Source organism: Coptis chinensis, chromosome 6 (genome assembly GCF_015680905.1).
Source record: "Coptis chinensis isolate HL-2020 chromosome 6, ASM1568090v1, whole genome shotgun sequence".
NCBI lineage: Eukaryota > Viridiplantae > Streptophyta > Magnoliopsida > Ranunculales > Ranunculaceae > Coptis > Coptis chinensis.
The window spans coordinates 18,366,539-18,390,975 of record NC_141461.1 but is presented as its reverse complement, the minus strand read 5'-3'; the positions used below and the strand labels follow the sequence as shown (position 1 = coordinate 18,390,975).

Below are 24,437 nucleotides of genomic sequence, written 5' to 3'. Positions count from 1 at the left end.
TTTCAAATAAATATAAATAATGTATCATGATATATCAAAAAATATTCACAATATCCACGATATTTGTTGATATTTTGGATATATCCACGATATTTGTATGTGAAACAATGTCAAATATCCCCAAAAAGGGAAATATATCCACGATACATATCCAGAAATTGAATATCGATAAATACTCATATCCTGATATTTTGTACTATGCTTTTGGATACCCTACCAGCAAAAACATAATCCCAAGAACAACAAACATAACCGAATAATTGGGTTGTAAGAATGAACAATTTATATAATGGAATTGAAATTCACAGACAAAATTTGAGGTTGTTTGAAAGAAATAAAACTTAAAGAGTTTAAAAAACTTATCCCTCAAATCCATCAAAAGAATTCCAAACCTCTTAAAATTCATTACTCCACAGACCTAATAATCTTAAATAACCAGAAATAAAGAATGATTTCAAGCAACTTATCTCATTTTGGTTGTTCCACACTCTCTTTGAAATCGATGCTTGAAGCTTCTTCAAGAAGCTTTATTAGTGGAACCTAAGCAGAACTTAATTTAAACCCATTGATTTCCTCTTTATTCTCCAATACAGTACACCTTTTCTTAACCAAGATTCAATCATTATTGTTTCTAACTCCATTAATTCATCATGCTAAGTAATCTTCTTTAACAAGCCATCAAAGAAAAATAGATTCAAGAAACTTTCATGGTAGAAAGCAAGAAAAAACTTATTTGACCAATCTATCTCTTCTTTATCAAGAACGTAGATCCGAAATCGAAGAAGAAAAAAAAAAAATTGTCTTCGATGCACAGACGGCGCCAATGTAAGATGCAAGAAGAGAAAGATAAAATTAATAAAACTCATTCTTATTCATTAATGGTGTTTACACTGTTCACTCATTCTCTCTCTTTACATGGAGAAAAATAGAAAATGAAAATGAGCGAAATGAATCTAGTCCCCTCTTTCTTTTGTCTCCACTCTTTTTATAGTTGCTCTACATGTGTCCATCCAATAGCTTTTTGACATGTGTTAATCTTTGTCTCTTTCTTTTATACCTGAAATTTATAATGAATATATCAGCCCTCATGCCGATATTGTATTAGAAACTTATTGAAATAATATCGAATATCGGTATGTACGATATTTGGGCACCACAATGATGATCTGGGATGTTGCAAAATTTTCCCCATCTTTCTCATTTTCCTAACAATCTTCTCTTCTTCTTCTTCAAACGCTTTGACCAATTCAAAGCCAATTTCTGTAAGCAATTCAATTATAAATACCCAATTTTAATTAATTTATAATGCTTATAATTAGTAACTAATTAATTATTAATGATTAATTATTTGTGTTTACAGGAAGTGAGAAGTATGTGGGTGTCACGTGATGAATATGTGGTTTCGCTAGTGATGATGTGGGTTAAAAGGACACCTTAGTGCTTGCCCAATCACCTGGTTCAATTTGATTGGGTCATTAAAATGAAATTCCACACATGAAAAAAAGTTGCCACATCCTCTTTCAGGTACCGGAATTTTGTGTCCCAAACGACCTGCTTGTGTTCTTCAAGTCCAGGGTTTAAATTGCCTAAATGGAACTTCAGGGTCCTGCTAATAATCGTATCCAAGTTGAAGGGTCAAAACTGTTTTTTTCCCAAACGCAATCACTTAGCGATTGACGAAATATCATATTCATAGCAGTACGTGAGGAGTCGCCACAAAAGTTTTCAAAAATAATCCTGGTGACACATGCTGCATGGTTCCATATAAAGTCACAAAAAATTTACTATCAAAGACCATTAATACTGAGTAGTTGAGAATGCTCCCAGTGACCCAGGTCAGCCCCTTTTTTTTCTCTCATACTGACACATCAGATTTTATATAAAAAAATGAATTCTACGCTCTATTTCAATTGTTCGTAGCCCAAAATAGTTAAAAACCTATCTCTATACTTTCAAACTCTCTCTCTTATTCTTCTTCCAAAATAATTGAACTCTCAAAAAAAAAAACATCTCTTCAAACTCTCTCAAGATGGCGCAAATACCATGAAATATTCAATAGCATCAAGTTTCTTCTAAAGCAAAACTCTTTCAAAGATCAATTTCCTTCAAATTTTTGTTTAATAAAAGTTCTCTGTTTCGTTTCATTATAGGAGTTATAAGAATGGATTCGTATGGCATGATTTATCGAAAAAGATTACATCTACCCGTTCATGGACAAGAATATGTTCTCAAAGATTCGTGAGCTAATGCAAGCTCAAGAACGGACAATAATTTCTTCCGAGAAGCTACCACAAATACAAAGATCAAGTGATGAAGAAGAATGCGACTTTCAAGTAGTTACTCGGCGAAGAAATCAGTCTTGGAGTGTCGTTGATCTTCATCAATATAAAGTCTATAAAGCGTAATCATCTACGGGTGAATATGTCGGGTAAAAGCGACTCATCTTCAAGTCCGGAAACACTAGAAACATTAATTCAAACTCTCTCAAGATGACGCTTTCTCGAATATCCTCCTCCTCAAGTGTTCTTAATGACTTTGAAGCATGCTTTTTAGGAACCGCAAGTCCAACAAATGAGCACTTTTGAAGTATGAAAGCATTATTGAAGGTGAAAAAAGTTGAAGACTTTGAAGCATGCATTTTAGGAACCTAAAGTCCAACAACGAAGCACTTTTGAAGAAGCTTCCTTCTACTACTCTTGGCGAAAGTATGAAAGCATTATTGAAGGTGAAAAAAGTTCCCGTGCCTTATAACCGGTATTGCCTCGATTCATTGATGCGCACTTATATTCCTCGCCCTTTCTCTTACCTCAAGGGTCGCCTAATGAACCTCGAGGATAAGCCGGTAATGGTGGGGTCGCAGTGGAAATGGTCACGAAGTGCCCTCTGTTAGCAAGAAGTTTCCCCTTCCAACTCTTCAATCGGCTTTTGCTTTGAACCAAGGCTTGAAGTGTTTCCTTGATTTACCTTCTTTTCAGCTTTCTTCGGTTTGAGCTATATTTGGTATTTAGTACAATTTTGCTATAATTACATCAATTTAAGTTATCCAAGAAGTTTATACTTGGCATATACTAGAAAGATGGTACCTAACATTATTCATTGGTTAGAGATGGATCGTGGGAGGATGTAAAGGAGAATACGTGGAAAGATATTAAAAGTGGCATGGTGTCCACAGATTTTGGTTTGTCTTTCCCATAGTTCAACAATGGGAATATTCTGCGTAGATTGCTTTTGATCTTTGCTTTACTCCATAGAATTGGATGACTCGCTTTTGGTCCGACACCGGGCTTAGCTTAATTTGGATGGTTTTGGCCAAGGCATTTAAGAGACAAGGTCACAATGTACTTGGGACATCTAGATCAGAACTACTCGGAATATTGCCAAGAGCACGGCATTGAATTTTATCGGTGAAGTACAATATGGAGTTTTTTTTTTTGGAGTTCTATCATTTGGTCTTTGGTCTAATTTGCCGTTATCATCATTTCCTCTCAGAACACACACACTAAAAATTCTTCCGTTTTTTGTATCTGCATACATGTGAATGGTTTGTGTGAGGCACAACCAGATGTCATATTAATTTGTAGTTCTATTTTGTCGACCGAGGATGTTGTTCGCAAAATTCCGTTTCACAAGCCGAAAACCAAACACCATAATTGGGCTGATGTGTTTTCTGTCAAAGAATATGCAAGAAACCTCCTTTTTGGATGTTGTCCCAAAAGGCTTTGGTATCCTCCTCTGTACACATCCAATGTTTGGTAAATTCAAGTGGAAAAAACAAATTGGGGATCAATTTGCGGTTTGTCTACGACAAGAAAGTACTTAATATCCGAGAATAGCATACAAGAACGAAAGTGCAAGCAATTTTTGAGTATTTTCCAAGATGAGGTTAGTATTTAGCTGTAGATCTAAATAGTGTATTTTTGTGGAGAAAGTATAGATCAATGAATGTTTAATAGTAAATAGATGTAGACACCTTCCAAAGAGCATTATGACAATCTTTAAGTAAAGTTATTTATCTTAACCTTTTTACGGGAATCATCTAGATATATGAGTTGTAAATGCTTTGAGCGAGGTTGATAAATTAAAGAGTTGAGTTTTGTTACTATTTGTCTCCATGTGAAAATAGGTGCACTGTTTTTTTTAAAGTGGTGGTTTTCGGTATGCCTTAATTTGTAGGTTTTAAACGTATGTAACTGGTGATTTCGAAAAGTGATTAGAAGTGATTCCTAAGATCTTCTGATCTGAAATTCTGAACATGTTTTTGATCTTCAAGTAAGCTATTCAACGACAAAAAGCAAATTGAAGGCAAGTGTTCCCTCACGTTAGTAACCCATTACCTTTTTAAGCACTAGCCACCGAATTCTCCAGACAATTGATGGTTGAATGTGGTCCGCCCATCTCTCGCAATCTATGGAAAATAAGTATGTCTAACTTATTTACTACCAAGCAACAGAGTGCAACCAAGTTAGTAATCCTACTTACACGTTTATATAAGGGACCTTTATATATATATAATAGTAAGGTCTATTTTAGAATCAATTTATTTTCTCAGTAGATTAGACTATCAGAGTTTAGAGTATAACACAAACCAAAGAGAGTGTCCCACGTGGATTACAACCTAAGAAACTGGAACTATTGGTAAACTACTCCGAAAACCCATCCTCCCCCTTAGCAACTGCCATCACCGTGTATCAAAGCTGACTCCGTCATCGTCGTTATCTCTCTACTCCTAAAAACACTAATTATTGGTGTAAAACGAATGCTCATGAAGCTTGGGATCACTATTGGTGTTTCACTTAGTGTTGTCTTCTCATATTGGCTAATTAACATTCCTATGTTAAATCTTTTATTATATTAGCATATTTATCTAATTAATTTATCCCCACATGACTAATGATAATCATATGTGAATATTATGAGCTATTCAATTAATGTGGGGACTTATAATTTATAATTGAAATTTTTATTTTCTTTTGAGACTACTCTCAATGGACGTGAGACCATTACTAGAATGGCATACATGTAGATGCACTAGGAATCCCTATGAGTAGATTTAGAAGACCTTTCGTTCACATTATGAATACGTGTTAGCATTTCACCCTGATTTTATTTATTTATTTATTATTATTAGTTTTTTTGCAATTTGGTGGTAGTTCTCCGATCTCAGTTACAATCACTATATACCTACCACCAAGCAAGTGTCACCATTCTAAACTGTAAGGTTATATAATTGCAATGCATACACCATTTAGAAACACCATGTTTAGACTACAAGTTACCTAATAACATATGTCCCATGTTATTAGCTAGGATGCACAAATAACCGGTGAACTTTGAAGGTTTGACTAAACTTTCTACATAACAGATCAAGTAGTGGCAACATAATTGGAACCATCTTACATATGTTGGTATTTTTCTTTTCAATTAGTATTTGCTTTCATGTAGATTTCATATCTCATAATTGAATGAGTTTTATTATTGTTTTATCGCTTCTCATGTAGCAGGGATCGGAGGTGTTAAGGTTTCTTTGCAATTCATCCCATTGTTCCATGTCTCCTGCAACAATGTGAAAAATGTTGACGTACTGTAACCTTTCTTTGTCATCGGCCATCAAACTTGATGGACAAACAATCTATGAACAACTCCACGTTTTCCCAAACACTGATTGTTTCTCAGGTAAGGTTCCTTCTTCTGTTTTTTGCTGCACATCTCAAAAAAAAATTTGTAAGCATGCTCCAAGGTGTCACTTTGCATTTTAATTTGATGTACGTCTATTAAGATTCATAAGCTCGGATGATATGACTCTGTTAAGCAGGTACATGTGATTGTTCATTCAATTCACTATAGAGTTGAGACCAATCATTTGAGATTGTGATTTATGGAAACTAACCTAGATTCAATTCCTAAGTAGATGACGTTACACAAGAAAGAACCATAGGTGTCAGGTACACTCGAGTTTTTTTATTTGTTGTGTGGTTATAGTCTTATAGACATTGCTCAGGAATGGATTCATGTAGTCATGTTATTGCAATTTTGTAGTTGGCCAGTTTCTGAGTTGCTTAATCTTTGTACATTGTTTGTTAAATATGTTGGTTTAGGTTTGGAAAGAATTCATCCTGCATTGCCGTCACAGTTTTTTGGTCATCATTGTTTGAGGTGGTGTTTTTCAGCCATGGAGAATGCTGAAGCTGTACGTAGTGCAGAGTTTCTCGCATTCTTTATCGTTTGCTAAAATTGGTGTTGATAGATTGGAGTCTTAATGTGAGTAAAACTGGGACTACGTTAAACTAGGGGTGTCAACGGCCCAGTTCTTAGTGTTGTAAGAACCAAGAACCATTTAATTTTACCACGTCACCACCCTGTTTTACTCTAATGTGGACATATCAGATTTAACAAAAGTTCCAAAGAAAGAAAGAAATTTCATTCCCTCTTTTCCTAATTTCAATTGTTCGCCAGTAATAATAACCCAAAAAAATCAAAAAATCAAAAAACTTACACAATTTGCATTGCAGTTTGAGTTTCTGCAACTTGGAGAGGGGAAATATATACTGGAAAGGTATGTATATTGTTTTAAAATTAAATAATTATTTTATTTAACTTTGTTAAAAGATTATATGAGTTAGAATTTTTCTGCTTAAGCATATAAGATCGAGCTACTCATACTCGATGGCAGATCCCACTCGATTAATCATGGAGCTCAGTAACTACAGGCCATAGTTGACTGATTATTGTGTTACTGGACTATATTATAGGTTATATAATACTCATAGCATATATTGCTATAATCTAAATTATTTTATATATATATATATATATATATATATGGTCATCTATGAGGAAGTGGGGACTACTATTATCGTTTGTGTGGGTTTAAACTTTACCACTTTCATATTGTATGCAAAATGTAAACAGTTTTGCCTAATTTGCGTATTTGATTAGAAAAATAGATTAATAGACTAAAGAAGATATCAACCATGTTGCTCAAGTATGACAGGTTTTTAGCCTAAGTTTAGCCTATGTTTGCTTATACTTTACTTGGTGATGAATGGATTACAGATTATCAGTATATAAATTATTGACTTCAGTTGGGTAAGTGTAAACTTTTTTGTTTCAAACTCTTCCTACAATATCTAAGTTTCACATTGCTCAAAGTTAATGAGACATTTTAAATATTAAGTCTTGGTTTATGTTTTCGTAAGTTTCACATTACCTTGACAATTGATTATGTGTGATTTTGATATTTATATGGTTTATGATGGTGGTTGGTACATATTAACATTTGTTGATAATTTTTGACTGCGGTAATCGTATACAGTTAATTACAATTACCCGGACCGTAATTCTTTTATTTTCCCCACTATTTACTAATTAATTGCTTATGGATTGGCAATACAACAATCATGTGTTTTGTTGTATGCCACCACAAGCTTTCGCCCTTCACCGATTCACCACATTACCACGTAAGACTCTTTGATAGTTGAACAAAATCATGTACAAGGCAACCACATTTATATAGAACTAGCTTCACTAAAATTTCCTTGAAATCAAGGAGTTGCAACATTTTCCATGGCAAGAGGAGCAATTTCCTCGCCCTCAATACCGTTCACGCCGAAACCTCCAAACTCAACAATGTCTCCTCCCACACCTTGGCGGGTCCCTCGAGCCAAAATAATATCTATTAGTATCCCGTGCAAGAATAAGAAAAGGGAAAATGTGATACATGGTTTTTTCTTGAGTTTCAAGTATGTACAAGAGAATTGCAAGCATATCTATTCACCAACCTTCCATGAAAAGTCTTGAGCCATGCAATTTTGGATCATCTTAGTCATTGCGAGAGTACCGTAAACTGCAAAGGACCCTTTGGACAATAGTGGTAATGGCGGTCCACATCCTCTGGATCTACTTGCTTCACACTTTTTAAGGGGAAAAAAGAAGTTAGGTTCAAATTTAATTCCGGATAGCATAAATAACAAGTAGATGGATTTGTAACGCCAAGCTAAGAAACAATCTACTTACTTTGACATTGAAGCCGCCCATCCGGAATCCGGTAGATCTTCTATCACAAGTGTCAACAAGTCCACCAGATTGACGAACAAGACATGGCTGCACCGAGTACCAATTATATTTAAGCTCATTTTCCACAATATAGAAAACAATTTTCTTCAATATTCCATTATTGAGAAACGTCATGCAGTTCTTGTTTTACGATCTATGAGAAGAGAGGGTGGCAAAAATAAAAAGAATGCATGAGGCCCGATACAAAATCTCGTGTTGTTCTTTTGACATTAAAGAATTATCTCGTGATTGTCGAGAGATAAATATGAGAACAGGATAATTACTCCGCAGGCCTCCGCCCGATCTGATTATAGGTCCGATAGATATGGTGATAGGAAGCGTAGTAATGGCATACCAAATCAACCAAGAAACCCGGTCATTATGATCACCGGGGTTACGCCCAAGGAGATGACAGAACTATGCACCACAAATGTAACTACGGTTCAAGGGGAAAACTTTGGTCCGGATCCAGTCCAAACAAAAACCAAGAGTAGGAAGGAACTGTGGGTACAACAAAACCATCCACCACAAAGAAAAGTTTGCTCCAAGTCCAAATACACCCGAGATGGAAGGAACTATGTGGCACAAATGCAATTATCCACTGCAACAAAACTTCAATTCAACTTCACCGACCCAGGAGATGGAAGGGGCATTGGGTACAATCGAACTCCGTACCACAAAGCTACATACCTCAGAACTATGGTCCGTTCGGTCGGACAACGGACCGGGAGGAAGAGAGACTTATCGAGGCGAGCGGAGAGAATCAATGCCTTCAGATCGAGGACTTCCCACAAAGGGAAAAGGAGATAATATACCTCCGTAGAGAATAGGGATCTCGAGGCGATAGTAGGAACTTTGGTCCCGCTGCTGGAGGCTACTAAGCCGCAAGGAGCCTCTAGCTATAGTCGAGTTATCGGGTACGGACAAAGGACAAAGATTCTCGTAGATGGAGCAGAGGGAAAGGAATATAAGTTGAAGCCCATCGGAGATACAGGGTCTATTATTGATGCTGGTGGGATTTTCGCTTATGCTAGGAAGACTGGGATGATTTCTTCTGCAGTACCTTCTTAAGGTTTTACTAAAGCCCACTGTCTTTGGTTTCTATGGATGTTTACTAATGAGCATGAAAAATATTGGGTTCTATTAGTTTCTCATTTTGGTGATCATAGCTATCATATGGATGTTTTCAAATGATATGATATTTTCAAAGGTACTATGTAGACGTAACCGCCACAAAGGAGACCGTATGATGGACCCAATGGAACCCGATGATGAGGCTTAAGAGGATTGTCATACTGCTCTATCGGCGATTAAAGATGCCGCTGCCGCTTCGCTTGCCGTTGCTACCATGGGAAGAGGAAAAGATAGAAGTAAGCAATATTTGTCAATTTCTTATTTGCTATAAATTTCTGATGTATATATGAATTTCTAAGGATTCATCGTGATTTTGTTAAGTGTGAGGTTTTGGGGCGAGTTTTATGCTTCATCGATTAGGGGCGTGCATAAGCCGTTTTGTTTAATTATATTATGAATCAAGATTTAGGGAAGAAGCTAAAGGTGGTGATGGGATTGTTTGATAAGTCTGCTTTGGAAGGGATCATGAGGGAACATGAAGAGAAGAGATGTCATGATAAAAGAGGAGGGATCGATGGATGTTTTACTAGAAATTTACAGAGATGAGAATTCCGAGGTCAAATTGACTAGAAACGACATCAAGTCTTTCATCCTTGGGCGAGTGATCTTTTGTGTTTCCATTTCACCAAGTAGTGGGTTTTGCGAGAAAAGACACTACCTTCTTTGCTGGTCTTCTTGTATGTAGTCTTTGTCGATACATCTGCCGGAAGTCCCCGACCAATGGCTAAAAGCAAATCTTTTAATTTTTTTTTTTAAGATGAGACCATTACATGGCTATAGTGAGTTTTTCTATATTCTGCGACCAATACTAGAAAATAAATCGACCGAGATAGCCTCGTTAAACCTTGAAGTTTATTGGCACCTTCACGCAAAAACAGAATCAAATGGATGAGACATGAAAGACAAACACTAGGACTAGCATCATTCATAACTTAGTAGTTTTTGTTGAATTGCCACCCTATTTTGTTACATTTTTTCACTATTACGACTTGAACATCCTTACATTCAAATCTAATTGGCTATTAGTCGATTACTATATCCTTTTCGGGAGCTTTTAAGTAGCAGTGCTGACTTCGACTTCTACTTCAATCCAATGGGCATTGGCGAACTTATAAATCATCCAAACAAATTCAAGAAACTTTGAGAGGAAATTGATGTAGTCGCCGGGAAAAGTAGGCTTCTTCAAGAATCGATGTAATCGCTCTCCCTTACTTGCAAGCGGTTGTAAAAGAATCGCTAAGGTTACACCCTCCAACACCCTTTATAATCCGACATTAAGGTGATGAGGACTGCAACATTAAAGGCTCCAACATAATGAAGGGTACTAGGACAATTATTAATGTGTTTGCTGTTATAACCGTGCCTATGAGCCAATTTCTTGATAACAAAATGTCCAAATCCTTCGGACCCAAAGAACTACAAAGTGGAAATGGATCCTAGAAGCTCTGTCTCCTTCGACAGCCACTATTATCAAGCTCTTACACAAAAACAGGCCCTCTTTCACCGACGGCAAAGACTTCTTACCGGCATTGGTTTGGCAAAGCTAGCTAGACGACTACTGAATGGCAATGCATTCATGGTACGGTTTGCCAAATCCATGTTGAAGATGGGAGCAATAGAAGTACTCACTTTGAAATGCAGGGAAATAAGGAAGAAATGTCACGTAGTAAACCCTTAAGTTATTGAAAAAATATCGATATAAACTGAATGTCTCAGTATTTCTTTGTGCAACCAAAAAGTGTAGAATGTAATATGTAGGTGCTTGACCTACACATTTATACCGAAAAGGTTCTCAAATGAAAGTTTCGGGCATAAACGAAGGAGATAAAAGGACGGGGTTTTCATTAACTAGGGTGATTATGCATCTATATATTTACCATGTTGTTAAATTATGAATCTTGGGAGGAGTTTTAATGGCTAAAGCATACAACTTCATCTCCCTCTCATAGTTGTGATTATGATCCCACGAAAAGGCGTATTGTATTAGTACATAAAAAGGAATTTGAAAATGAAAAATAGACGAGTAGTCGATTACAAGTGTCCGCACATTGTTTTATTTTGAGCAAAAACTTTGGGGAGGGGTACACGGAGAAATCATGCACTCTATCCCATTAGAAATAAAATCGGCCTTAAATAACACCCAGTTCAATCTTCTATCCATTCGACAAAAGCAACCGCACCATCGTGTCCTTCTCGTAGTCGTAGTACTTGGAATATCTCAAGTCCATCCGGCGGCAACATCTATACAACTTCACCATCTACTATATAATTTCTATTTAACTGATTGTTGGGTATCCAGGAAATGTGGTACACGCTTTTGTGGAGTCTCATTCCATCAATATTGACGTTTCTCTCAGGGTCCTAAATTGTGCCTGCGGACATCTGCTTCAAAACCTAAACAAACATGAACAGAGCTATTATATAGGATCTAGGAATAGGATCCTGTTTTATCTTGATGAAACTAGGAATTTGATTTTGTTTCACACTATTTATTCAAATAAGTAAATAACCTAATAAATTACTACAACTCAAATGTCCAAGGATAAATTTAAGAAGTCTTATACAATTAAAACTCTAAAGCTAACTCAGTTCTTACACAATTACAAATCCTATACAATTAAAAGTTTAAAGTTAACACAACACTAACAAAAGCTGTAAGCAAACTGTTTTTTCTTCCGCTCAAGATCCTCTTCAATGTCACATATCTTACGGTAAACAAATTGCCTGCCGAAGTAGTAAACTCCCCAACGCCCTTAGCACCTCCAAGAGTTTTAACACCCCAAGTACAGCTGTCAATATAAATAATTCCCCCAAACACCTGCAACTTAATCATAGCACTGATTATATCCTAAGGCTTCCAATATAATATTTATACTAACACCATAAAATCAGCAAGAAGGCCCAATAGTACACGTAGAACTAAAACTAATGTGAGACATTTCCCTTCTTACTAAAAATGAGAGAGTTTACTGACTAAGCTCTCGGAGTGAGACTCTGATTGTGAGATGAGGTTGCTGCTGCTGCTCCTTTGTTTGAGAATAGTTTAAAGGAGAAGAGAGCATTGGGGCATTGGATGTTTTTAGTCTTTTGTGGAGTTTGTTTGTTTATGGGTGTTTTGAAGTTTTGTGCTAATGGTTGGTTTGGATCTGCTGTTGAAAGAGCTGGAGGATCTTCTCAGATAAATTTATATATTTTAACGTAAAAGGATTTATGGTTGGTTTTTATTTGTGTTCTATCTCTTTTTCTTATTATTGATATGATAATGTTCATATAGGCGTTTATGAAATATTGACATGTTTGTGGATAGCTAATGGGGTTTTGTTTAGGTGTAAGAATCAAATCCTTTTCTTTGTTGAGTATTTTCTGGATTGTGTGGGTTATTGGTTTAATGAAGATATCAAATAGGCTTATGTTGATCTTTGAAGCTTCAGAGCATGTCATAGATTTGATTAATCAGGTATTATCCATTTTTATAACCAGTGTTTCTCTTCTGATTGTTTGCATTTCGGTACCAATTTCTTTTGAAAACCTGGATGAATTTGAAATTATTTGAAAATTTAGACAACTCAGTTTTTTTTTCCAAAAATAAATCATTTGGCAAAAAAAACCAAATCCACTCCTCTTTTCGGTGTTCACCCGTAGAAATAAACCAAAAAAAGAAACCCAGATAATCAAAAGAGCATCCTTCCCTATGTCAAAACCTCACCAAAACAAAAATCTAGCTTGATAAAAACAAGACCTTGAATTGTTATTTTGTTGCAGGGCAATTATGGTGTTATTCATCAACAAAAATCTATTCCCATATTTCAAACTGCAACGGGAAAATTGGTTGAGGAATTGAAATCTTCCATGATGAAAGTGTTGTCTGTTCTTAACGGAAATGATGATCATGTTGCTCATACAGGTGAGTCATTAACTTTGGTGTTTTTAATTTCTTAACTTCGGGTATTTTTTTATAGGAATCTTTAGATGAGCTTAATTTTGAGGATCGATCATTGATATTTTCATTTCTAGACTTTATCTATGTCAATCACGCCTTAATGGCTTAATGAGTATCATTGCTAATTTCTTCTTTGTATGTTGAAATCTTTATTGCTTCAATGGCCATGAGACCTGCCTGTGGCCATGTTGTCCCTACCGCTTAAACCACTTTTAGTATCTTTTATTTCATATATCCTGTGACCGTTCACCATTCTAAACGACAAGAATATTACCAAGTTTTGAATATCAAAATATCAGTGTACAGCCAGATCGATATCTCTTCATTGAAGCAGATGCAGGAATACAGGATCCCTTGATCTAAATGTTCTACTAGCAGGGTTACAGACTTACAGGATAAGGGCATTGTGGATCTTTAGACCAAGAAGTTGATAATGTAGGCATGATAGAAGCTTAAGAACCCAACAAAACTTTGATTGCGATACTGTTGTCAGTGCAATTGATGAGACTTTAACTCCCCTACATTTTGAAGTCGTCAGTAGTGTTTCGAATGACAACTAAACGAAGAAATAGTTTATTGGTCTTAGTTAGGCTCCATATTCTAAGTTGGATTATCTGCCTATCAACTTCTGAAGCTGCTTCTCTCCCCCCATCAGAATCGTACCGTGGGATCCCCTTGGCTAATTGCAGAAATTCCAACTCAGATTTTGGCAGTACATTGAGGATTTTAGATTATTGTATCGGTTTGTAACCATTGTAAAACACCAATTATTATGAATATTGCTAGGTACACTGGTTACTGGTACACAGTTGCAATGTTATTTTAGTCAATCCTTCAATGGAATCATATCGTCAAATTCCAATCAGTGATGGGAAAAATCAAGGCAAATATCAATGGCTTAACACTAAACTCTAAGAGACTAAGACTAAGACTAAGACACTAAAATCAAGGCAATCAGTGATCGAACCCCATCGTTGGAAAGAATTAATTTTCATTTATTGTTTATACAGGGTCAGGGTTGTAGAAGTTCCCATAGAGTCAGATGCAGAGAGAAAGATGTATGGATAAAATTGGGAAGAAATCCCCTTTTTTTTTTTTTCGTATATATGCCGTGTTCTTTTGTGTTAGTTACCAATAAAGTCCTTCATTGCCCTTCATTTTCATTGCAAGCCTTCAAATGTTATTGACTTAGAGAAAACAAATGAAAAGAGGATGAAGAAAGGCATACTGTGGGCAGATATTGCAAGCAACACGAAGTCCAATAGCCACTCTCCTAGCACACACTTGAGCAAGGAAATCTCCATAACTTGATATAGATGATTATCTACATCAAAAATACAATTAGAATAGTTTTTTAGCTTCGATAGAAATAACATATAGATTTACTCGAGATTGGGTCCTGTTTTGTTTCACACTGTAGGCCATATATTAGACACGTTATCCTTTTCTCCTTAACAAAAACTGCTATATATTTTGGAGTCAGTTCAAACTTTCATATCACGATATATAGTTCTGAGGTTTTAATATTGCCAAACTTCCCTTTGCCAAAATGATGGTCCACCTCGACTGGATTGGTTCAGGTCCAGAGCCACGTGAATGCCTTCCATGTCGCAAGCCATTCGACTCAAGCCCAAGCAACACACAAAGTCAGGGACTGAGGTGCTCTTCCGAACCCGAATAGGGGTTGTATATTAATGAACTTAAAACTTAACTATATTTGGTTGGTTTAGCCACTTCCATAGGGGCAAGAACCAAAATTACAAAAATAGAATTTTCTGAACTGATCTTAATATTTTAGTTACTATTGTAGTCCACGTTTTGTTTCTTTTATGCAAACTTTTTCAGCATAGAATCTTATAATGGGTGATGACGCCGATGAGGTGTTGGTTCTATATCGTTGTTTGTAGAATCTACTTATCTGATCCTGCTTGAAATTGGCATGTGAACGATCTTCATTTATGGAGTAAAATTTTCTGGTAAGCTAATTGTTATTCCAAATCATCTCTCAAAATCTCTCTGAAAATAATGAGTATTCCAGGGTGACTGTGTCTCATAAGTATTCCCCTAGAATAGAAGCATGTGGTCATTTGGTGATACTTTTAAGAGGCTCAGTCACATTAGATTATCTCCATTAATAAAACTATTATATGCATTTTACATGGGAGCTAATAGAAGCAGCTGGACATACTATTAGGTAGAAATCATAACCTTCACATAAAAGTAGTTTTTCTGTTTACCCAAAGGCATCCTGTTCTCTTTTTTATTTTCTTTTTGTATAATTTCTGCGCCTCAAAGACATACTATTAGGTGTTTACTGTATTTACTGGATTCATCTTATTGACATCTTGGTTTACTACTACAGATGATATTCCCATGGATGTTTGATGAGAGTCAATGCCTTTGAAACATTTTAAAGATGCTGCTCATTTGTTGGCTGAGAAGGAGGATTGGCCTCCGCTATATATGACATTTCTTAGTTTAACAGTAACAGGGTATGTTCCTTTGCAAATCATTATATTTAATAACAACATAAGAAGAAAATCTGAAATATACCCCTGATGAATAAGCACAATTAACGCATTTTCAAATATAATAAGAAGGAATATAATAATTAAGCACAATTCTTCTGAAATATAATAAGAAGAAAATCTGGGCCAGAAAATGAATATCCAATCGATTTGCAGCTGTTTTGTCAACTCATCATTATTGACACAAGTCCACTTCCCAGCACTCATCACAACCTTTCAAGAGCTGAGGTCAGATTGAGATTATGTTGTCGTTTCTATCTGGTTGCAGCCACTAGAAAGCCATTTGTTGAATGGTTCCTGTATGATCGAATAGCTTCATTCTTTTTATCCTTGACAAGAATCTTATAAAACTAATGATCACTAAATATTTGGCTTTGTGAACCCTTATCTTTTTCTTTTTCAGAAACAGAATATATAACATGGGAAAAAATTATATGCAGGTATTCCCACTCATCAAAACTCTTACATTCAACATAATTTGCTCTCTTTTGTTTGGGTTGGAGCATGGAACAAGAAGAGAGAAATTGGTGGAGTGGTTTGAAGAGATGGTAGAGGCCAGAGGGCCTGTTATCAGTCTCACCACCTTCAATCGCAGCATTCGGGCAAGCTCAAGGATTCAAAACATGATCATGGACATCATAAGTGAAAAGAAATTGGCTGTAGAGGAACAAGTGGTTTCTCCAGACCAAAAAGACCTTATCACTAACTTACTTAGCATGCATAGAGAAGACAATTCAGCATTGCGATGCACTACCTGGTCACCCGGTTCACATGGAAGTTATGCTTGAAGGTGGAAACATTGTAGAATCATTCGATTCATGTAAACATCCGAACTGAAATCAACGTTGTGGTTAAAAAAAGCACTAGCTGTGTTCAAAGTTCTTCAACCGAACATTTGATCTGTAAATTCCTTGCGGTGATTTCTAGCCAGGTTCTGGAGCATATGGCTGAAGAAAATGGATCTGTAAACTTTATGCTGATCTACGTAGTACTTAAGACGCAAATACTAAATATTAAAGCAATCTACAGTGTTTAGTTATTAGTACTCTACAGCGAGTTATTTATACCAAGCATAATCTGGCATAACTATTGAAGCTTTATTTCAAAGTTTGCCCTCCAAGGACGAGCTGTAAAATATAGTAGACCCACTATTGACTGACTGCTAGCCGAATTACAATTACAGAGGTAGATAAATAGCTAGGACGGTTAAATGTAGGTTGCAAAAAAAAGTTGGCAATTTAACAAAGTTTTCCGAACTGGAGCGTTAGTGGTTCAACATCCTATTATGGCTGAAATACTGTTTTGGTACTCTCTTATTAGTCTCTTCTCCTTGGCTTTAGGCAGAGCTATTACAGTAGGCTACAAAGCAAAACATAGTGATAGTGCTGCTGGAAATGCAAAAGAAAAGCACAAAAAAGCTTCTTGCGCTACCAGTTAACAAAATAAAGAGGAGACGAGTCAACTTACGTTACCCTTCATGTCAGTTCAAAGAAACAAAGAAAAATACAACCAGTCCCATTAACTACAACGCTGTAAAATTTTGGGAATTAGAAAACTAAAGTATAAAGGACCTTTAGCATAGCTGTTGGGGTAATTTTGAACATCATTACAGAAATTTGGTTTTCATTTTTCCACTTCGTTCCTTCAGTCTTGATCAATGACTAGAACAAAATCTGCGCTCCATATGCAGATATGCTCACTCTACTTCATTGTTTAGCCACATCACCTAAGCACAAAAACTTAATGTGTATCATATCAAGTCTCCGATTCGGGCTGATGTGGCTGAAAAAGTGCAGCTTCAGTCTTTTCGAGAAGGCTACCATCTTCAGTTCTGAACTATCAATAACGTACAGAACAAGAAAAGGACACGAGGAAGTCCATTACTTCAGTGTAACCACCAGATTTTAGTACAGGCAGTTGTTGTCCATTGGGCACCTTTTACATCTTTGTACAACTAACACTACACTACATGACTACAATAACATTGCATCACTGCCTATGACTAGAAACAAATATGCACAAGAAACAATAAGGAGATGAAGACTTTCAACAATTTTGCACCCTCCTGTACTCTGGAGGCAGAGACGGGCACCTCTCATTCATATGGGGATATGGCTTCATGGTGTTATATCCAGGCAGTTCCATCGGATACTTCCCTCGGATTTGACAAACTGCCCTAGATATGCAAGGATTTCAACAATACCAAGGATTGCTCCCAGTGACCCACGTCAGCCTCTTTTTTTTTCTCTGAGACTTACACATCAGATTTTTCTTAAAAAAAGTAAATCTACGCCTTTTTTTTGCATATTTCAATTGTTCGTAACCCAAAATAGATAAAAACTCCATTCTTAAATCTTATCTCCATTCTTAAACAAAAGGAATCCTCAAAAAGTGAGAGCTAAGTAGTAAAACTTCTCTCTTCCTCTTATCTCCATTCTTAAACAAAAAGAAACCTTAAACACGACGTCTGATAGTCCAGAGTTACCAAAAGATACTGCTCTAACAGGTTTTTGGAGTGCTTCCTGGAAAAATAATCCAGACCCCCAATATGGTGCTAAGAGTCCGACCTTAAGAATGAAAGCCTAGCAGTAATCAAGAGGATAAAGCTCAGGAGAAGCCACCCACTCTCGGTGAGATGACTCTCGAAGATTTCACGGTCGGGGTCTTCCGTGATAAAGGCTGCAAAGACTGTTAGCAAATCACAAATGCTTTTCAAAAAAACTGGGAAAAAAGAGAAAATAGATAATGATGGAGAAGGAAAGAGTATGTCGTGGACGGGGAGGTGGAGGGTATCAAGCATCGTGGCTCATCAAGTTGCTCCTATCTAAAGGTTACATGGTTCATGCCACCGTCAGAGACCCAAGTACATACTCTCTTTCCCTATACATGCAATTTCTCTTCCTCGAAGATTAAAAAGTCACTTTCTATTTTGAAGGTAAAATTGTAAATGATATTGTTGCATCTGAACGAAGTGCTGGAGAGTGAATTGTCTATGTTCTGATTATTGAGATTCAGTCTAAAATTCAAAAAGATGTTGAAAAGTTTTCTATGACTGGGAGGTATACTAATGGTCAAAACGTTGTGCTACTTATTCCAAAGAAAGGGAAGGTGGTAGTTGTACTATCTTTGGTTTTAAAGAGCGTATATGCAAAGTAACTATTTTGAAATCTTTCCAACCATATTGCGTGTAGATGATGAAAAGAATGCTCACCTGTTAACGTTGGAAAACACCTTGGAAAACTTGCGACTCTTCAAAAGTATAAATGCATAAACAATTCGTCGAATAAAATAACCCTTTCTTCCCATCCAAAACGGAGAGGTAAATCACTGAACTTTATCATGAATGGCAATTTGTTCGAAGAAAATATTATTGGGTGTTTTGTAACGTAAATGCCCAACAGTTCCGGCATTGTTAATTTTATGGTTGTGATTCTTTGAGTACTATAGTGGCACTTACAATTAAATTGCGGGAGTGAAATTCCGTTGAGCGAAGAAATTGCGCAATTATTGGAGTGGTGGCAAATTGCACCGGGACAACTGCCAATTATTACTAGAAACTCCAGTGCAAGTTTATACATGAACAAAAACTTATTAATAAATAATACTCTGACCAAACACTTGCAAAGATGAAATCACATTTTTTTCTTCATGCTTTACAACTTCAATTTGATACACGTAAATAGTAGATAAATAATAGTTCAATTAATAATAAAAAAAATCGTTCTAATTCGTTGATTCTTCTTCCATCACAACTTAACATTTTGAACTAAAAGTTCTTAAGGCCTTTCATAAAATACATACATATTTAGAAAATTTATTCAACCATATTGATAAATAATAGTAGTTTATTGATTCTTCTTCCATCACAACTTAACGTTTTGAACTAAAAGTTCTTAATGAATTTCATAAAATACATACATATTTAAAAAATTTATTCAACTATATATTCATCTATCAAGGTAGCAGGCCCGACCATATTAAAATGTATGTGGCCATAAAATCTCTGCTTTAGTATATAGACTAGCCATTAAGCCCGACCTATGTGGCACTCTAATATGATAGTTAGTCTTTTCTCTATCCTATGTGGCATTTTAATATGAAAGATAGTATTTTCTAATAACCTATAATCCCACATACATTGAACCGCTTTGGACAGTTTGAGTGTATTTTTAATTCTTATATTTAGAGAGTTTGAGTTTATTTTTAATTCTTATATATTTGATCAAATAAAAAAAAAAAAATACTAAAAAATAAGTGATTTTCTTATATATTTGATCAAATAAAAAAAAATTGCTAAAAAATAGGTGATTTGTAGAAAGTAATTTCCTATTACAAATCAAACACTTTTAGTTAGGGGTGTAATATGGGGTGGGCCGGGTCAACTGCGGGTCAAATAGTGATAGGTCGGGTCGGGACGGGTCTAGGGGATACAAATCCAGTGGTCCCCGACGGGGCGGGGCGGGTTGAAGTGTCATGTCTTAGTACCATCACCCGGCTTGTTGGGTCAGCTTACGGGGTGGGTTTTGGGTGGGTCATCCGGGTCGGGTGGAAATTATCATTTTAACCCAATTTCACCCAAAAAACACTTTCTAATTCTGCAAGTAATATATTTCCAATTCACAACATAGAGAAAAAAAATTGAATCAATCAATAAAAAATAAACAAAAATAAAAAAAAAAAACTTGAACTTGAACCCAAAACCATATCTGTAAATTTGAAACTTCTTTATCGTGATTTACCATTTGTAAATTGATTATTTTCCATAGTATGATAAAATGAAGATGGGAGCAAGAATCTATAGTACAAAAACAATAAAATATAAACTAAAAAAATTCGAAATTAATACAAGGATGAATGATTCATTTTTTAAAAAATTCGAAAGTTGAATTTGAACTTTTGATATTTGCCCAATGTTCAAACTTGAATATTTGAAATTGATGTTGAACTCATAAGTTTGTGTTCATATCTCCTAAATTCCTACAAAAGTTAAAATAAAATATAAACAAAATACAAAAATATTAGAGTTAGAGTCTTAAAATTGTGCGGGTCAACAGGGTTGGGCCAACGGCTTTTGACACGGTGCAGGTCGGGCGACTTGACGGGTCGGGTTTGAGCATAGCCTGACCGCGTAGAAACGGTGGCGGGGCGGGGCGGGTCTGTTTTCAGGTCGGTGTGGATTTGGGTGGCGGGTGAAGACCGGGTACTCTACCGGATGATGGGTCAACATTTTTTTTTTTTATATTCCTACTTTTAGTGTTTCAATTCTTATATATTTGATCAAATAAAAAAAATTGCTAAAAAATAGGTAATTTGTAGAAATTAATTCCCTATTACAAATCATACAATTTTAGTGTCTATGATAAATCACCGACTTATTTCGAATATATCCTTAACACGGCCTCAAAACATAGTTAAAAACAATTATACAAAAAATAACATCATAAAATATATAATAGAAAATGAAAAAAAAAAATAACGGCAAAGCAATAATCACAAATATTTTAAAATATATATAATACTGATTGAAACTAATGTAAAAAAACAATTAATGGAGAACCGAAAACTGGATGCAAATGTATCGGACTAACCTCAAATAATATTTAACGGGAAATTGAAAGCTGGATGCAAATGCAAGTATTAAATTAATCTTAAAAACTAATTAATAGAAAATCGGAATATGGATGGAACTGCATTAAACTAACTTCAAACAATAATTAACGGAAAATTAAAACTTGGATGCAAATATATCAAACTAATATCAAAAAATAATTGTCGGAAAATTGGAAACTGGATGCAAATAAATTGAGCTAACCCTCAAAGATTAAATTAACGGAAAATCAGAAACTGGATGCAACTGCATTGAACTAACCTCAAAGAAAAATTAATTATAAATTGGAAACATAATGCAAATGCGTATAACTAATCTTAAAAAATAATTAATGAGAAATCGGAAACCGGATGCAACTGCACTGAACTAATCTCAAAAAATAAACTGGATGCAAAACCTCAATAAATAATTAACGGAAAATCGAAAACTGAATGCAAACTCATTAAACTAACATCAAACAATAATTAATGGGAAATCGAAAACTAGATGAAAATGCAACTTTATCAAATAATAAACAAGAAATCCGAAACCAAATGCAAATGCATTAAACTAATCTAACAAAATAATTAATAGGAAATCAGAAACTGGATGCAAATGCATTGAACTGACTTCAAATAATATAGTAATTAACAACAGGAAATTGGAAATTGGATGCAAATGTATTGAACTAACCGAAAAGAATAATTAACGAGAAATCAGAAACTAGATGCAACTGCATTGAACTGATCTCAAAAAATAAATAATGGAAAATTAGAAACTGGACGCAAATGCATTGAGCTAACCTCAAAACATAGTTGGGTTATATGTTGTGGGAATGTCTCGATAAGTATAGTTTTGCATTTAAAATGGTGTTTATCTTATCTCTTTCCGTATGATTAAGAACTCCTTGCTATTCAAGTAGCTTCAATATATATGAACTTTGCCTTATTAGGCAATCTCACAAAACTTCAATTAAACTTCTATTATTAAACAACCAAATGAAGTTGAAGGATTTTATCAAAGGTGAGTTCTTTTTTTTTTTAATGGGGAGTGAGGTTTTCACGTTATAAAAAATTTGGTTGATGAGTGATCAATATAATATTAATATATAATAGTTCTGCATATTTGCAAATATTTTTCAGAATAATTAATATAACAACACCCGTTCGTAGTTAATCTTTGAAGATTACACATAGTAAGTCATGCATAATTTAAATAATAATTAACTGGAAATCGGAAACTGGATAATCTTCGATGATCATACATAATAAATTAAGCATAATTTACTTTTTATGTTGTGTTTGCAAGGACACTACAGATGGATCAGTAGAAGTTGGTATTATACACCATATTATATAATTATAAGGAAATCGAAACTTTATGCAAATTGCATTAAAATAACGACAGATAGTAACTAACGAGATATTATAAATTGGATGCAAATCCTTGAAAAATAATTAATGGAAAATCGGAAACGGTATGCAAATACATCAAAGAAACCTCAAATAATAAGTAATGGGAAACCGGAAACTATATGCAACTGCATTGAACTTAACTCAAAAAATAATTAACAGAAAATAAAAAACCGAATGCAACTGCATTGAACTAACGACCTCATAGAATAATTGGTGGGAAATCGGAAATTAAATGCAAATGCATTGGAATAACCTTAAAGAATAGTTAACGGGAAATCAAAAATCGGATATAATTGTATCGAACTAACCTAAAAGTATAAATAATAAACAACTAGATGCAGATGTATTGAACTAACCTTAAAGAGTTATTAATGGAAAATCGGAAACTGGATCCAAATGCAATGAACTAATCTCAAAGACTAATTAACGAAACATTAAATAAATGAATGAAACTGCACTGAACTAACCTAAATGAATAATTAACGAGAAATTATAAATTTGATGTAACTGCATTGAACTAATCTCAAAAAATAATTAACGGGAAATCGGAAACTTGATGCAAATACATTGAACTAACCTCAAAGAATAATTAACATAAAATTGAAAATTGGATGCAACTGTATTGAACTAACCTCAAAGAATAATTAACGGAAAACTAAAAACTGGATGCAACTGCATTAAACTAAAATCAGAAATTAACTAACGGAAAATCAGAAATTGGATGCAAATGCATTGAAATAACCTCAAAAAATTGTTAACTAGAAATCGGAAGTCGGATGTAACTGCATCGACCTCAAAACATAAATGTCCACTTTTTTAGGCTTCTCACATGATTAATTACGAGTAATTAGGAATCCAAAATGAAAGTGAGTTTATAAAAACAGACTCTTACATGTATGCAAACTGTATAGAAATTGTAAAATATCGAACTAACCTAGAAAAACAATTAACGGGAAATCAGAAACTGGATGCAGATGTATTGAACTAATCTTAATGAGTAATTAACGGGAGATTGGAATCTGGATGCAAATGCAATGAACTAATCTAAAAGACTAATTAACGAAACATCAAAAACTGGATGCAACTGTACTGAATTAACCTTAATGAATAACTAACGGGAAGTCATAAAGTGGATGCAATTGCACTGAACTAACCTCAAATAATAATTAACGGGAAATCGAAAACTTGATGAAACTGCATTGAACTAACCTCAAAGAATAATTAATGAGAAATTGGAAATTGGATGCAACATAATACATTAAACTAACCTCAAAGAATAATTAATGGAAAATCAGAAACTTGATGCAAATGCATTGAACTAATAACCCTAAAACATATTTGTATTATATGTAGGGGGAATAAATGTCTCGACAAATATAGTTTTGCATTTCAAGTAGTGTTTATTATAATTATTTTATTGTGATTGGGAATGCTGATAAGCACCCAAAAGTGTATTATGAAGCCCCATTGAGACATATAAATTTGGTTCATTATGTGTTTAATAATCATGAAATAAATATGTTTTCATACTTTTGCGGTATTTGCGAAACATGAAAATATTGGTTAAACCCCAATAAAACCGCGAGGAACGGTATATATGAATTCTTCCAAATCCACGTTGAAGCATCAAACTTCCAAAGCTCCTACCGCTCGAACCCGGACTCGAATCGACAAGAGAGAGCTTTCGGACAATCGAGGCGATGAACTCTACGCGATAGGCGGGAAGTTGTAAAAGCTGCCAAAATACCGGGCCCACATGGATTTGCACATGGACCCACTAT

The 24,437-nt window shown here is 35.0% G+C and overlaps 1 protein-coding gene across 6 annotated transcripts; it reads left to right on the top strand.

The window, feature by feature from the left end:
- Positions 1–11,782: 11,782 nt before the first annotated feature.
- LOC147491900 (uncharacterized) lies at positions 11,783–16,693 on the top strand. Of its 6 annotated transcripts, XM_086566895.1 has the most exons (5): positions 11,788–12,399; positions 12,513–12,643; positions 12,949–13,090; positions 15,489–15,618; positions 16,095–16,693. In XM_086566895.1, exons 2-4 carry the CDS (start codon positions 12,575–12,577, stop codon positions 15,509–15,511), a joined length of 234 nt encoding a protein of 77 aa, XP_086423021.1. In that variant the 5' UTR covers positions 11,788–12,399; positions 12,513–12,574; the 3' UTR covers positions 15,512–15,618; positions 16,095–16,693. The 6 variants fall into 6 exon arrangements, with proteins under 6 accessions (XP_086423019.1, XP_086423018.1, XP_086423016.1 ...); XM_086566893.1 differs by lacking the exons at positions 15,489–15,618; positions 16,095–16,693 and adding an exon at positions 14,707–15,076 and having other exon boundaries at positions 11,783–12,384; XM_086566892.1 differs by lacking the exons at positions 15,489–15,618; positions 16,095–16,693 and adding an exon at positions 14,707–15,076 and having other exon boundaries at positions 11,784–12,399.
- Positions 16,694–24,437: the final 7,744 nt, after the last annotated feature.

What these genes read in the sequence shown, in the direction of transcription:
- LOC147491900 (XM_086566890.1), top strand. Translation starts at nt 12,497, where the DNA reads ATGGGGTTTTGTTTAGGTGTAAGAATCAAATCCTTTTCTTTGTTGAGT. An exon ending in TCATAGATTTGATTAATCAG is followed by an intron (nt 12,644 to 12,948) that starts GTATTATCCATT and finishes ATTTTGTTGCAG; the next exon opens with GGCAATTATGGTGTTATTCA. An exon ending in TGATCATGTTGCTCATACAG is followed by an intron (nt 13,091 to 14,706) that starts GTGAGTCATTAA and finishes GGATTGGTTCAG; the next exon opens with GTCCAGAGCCACGTGAATGC.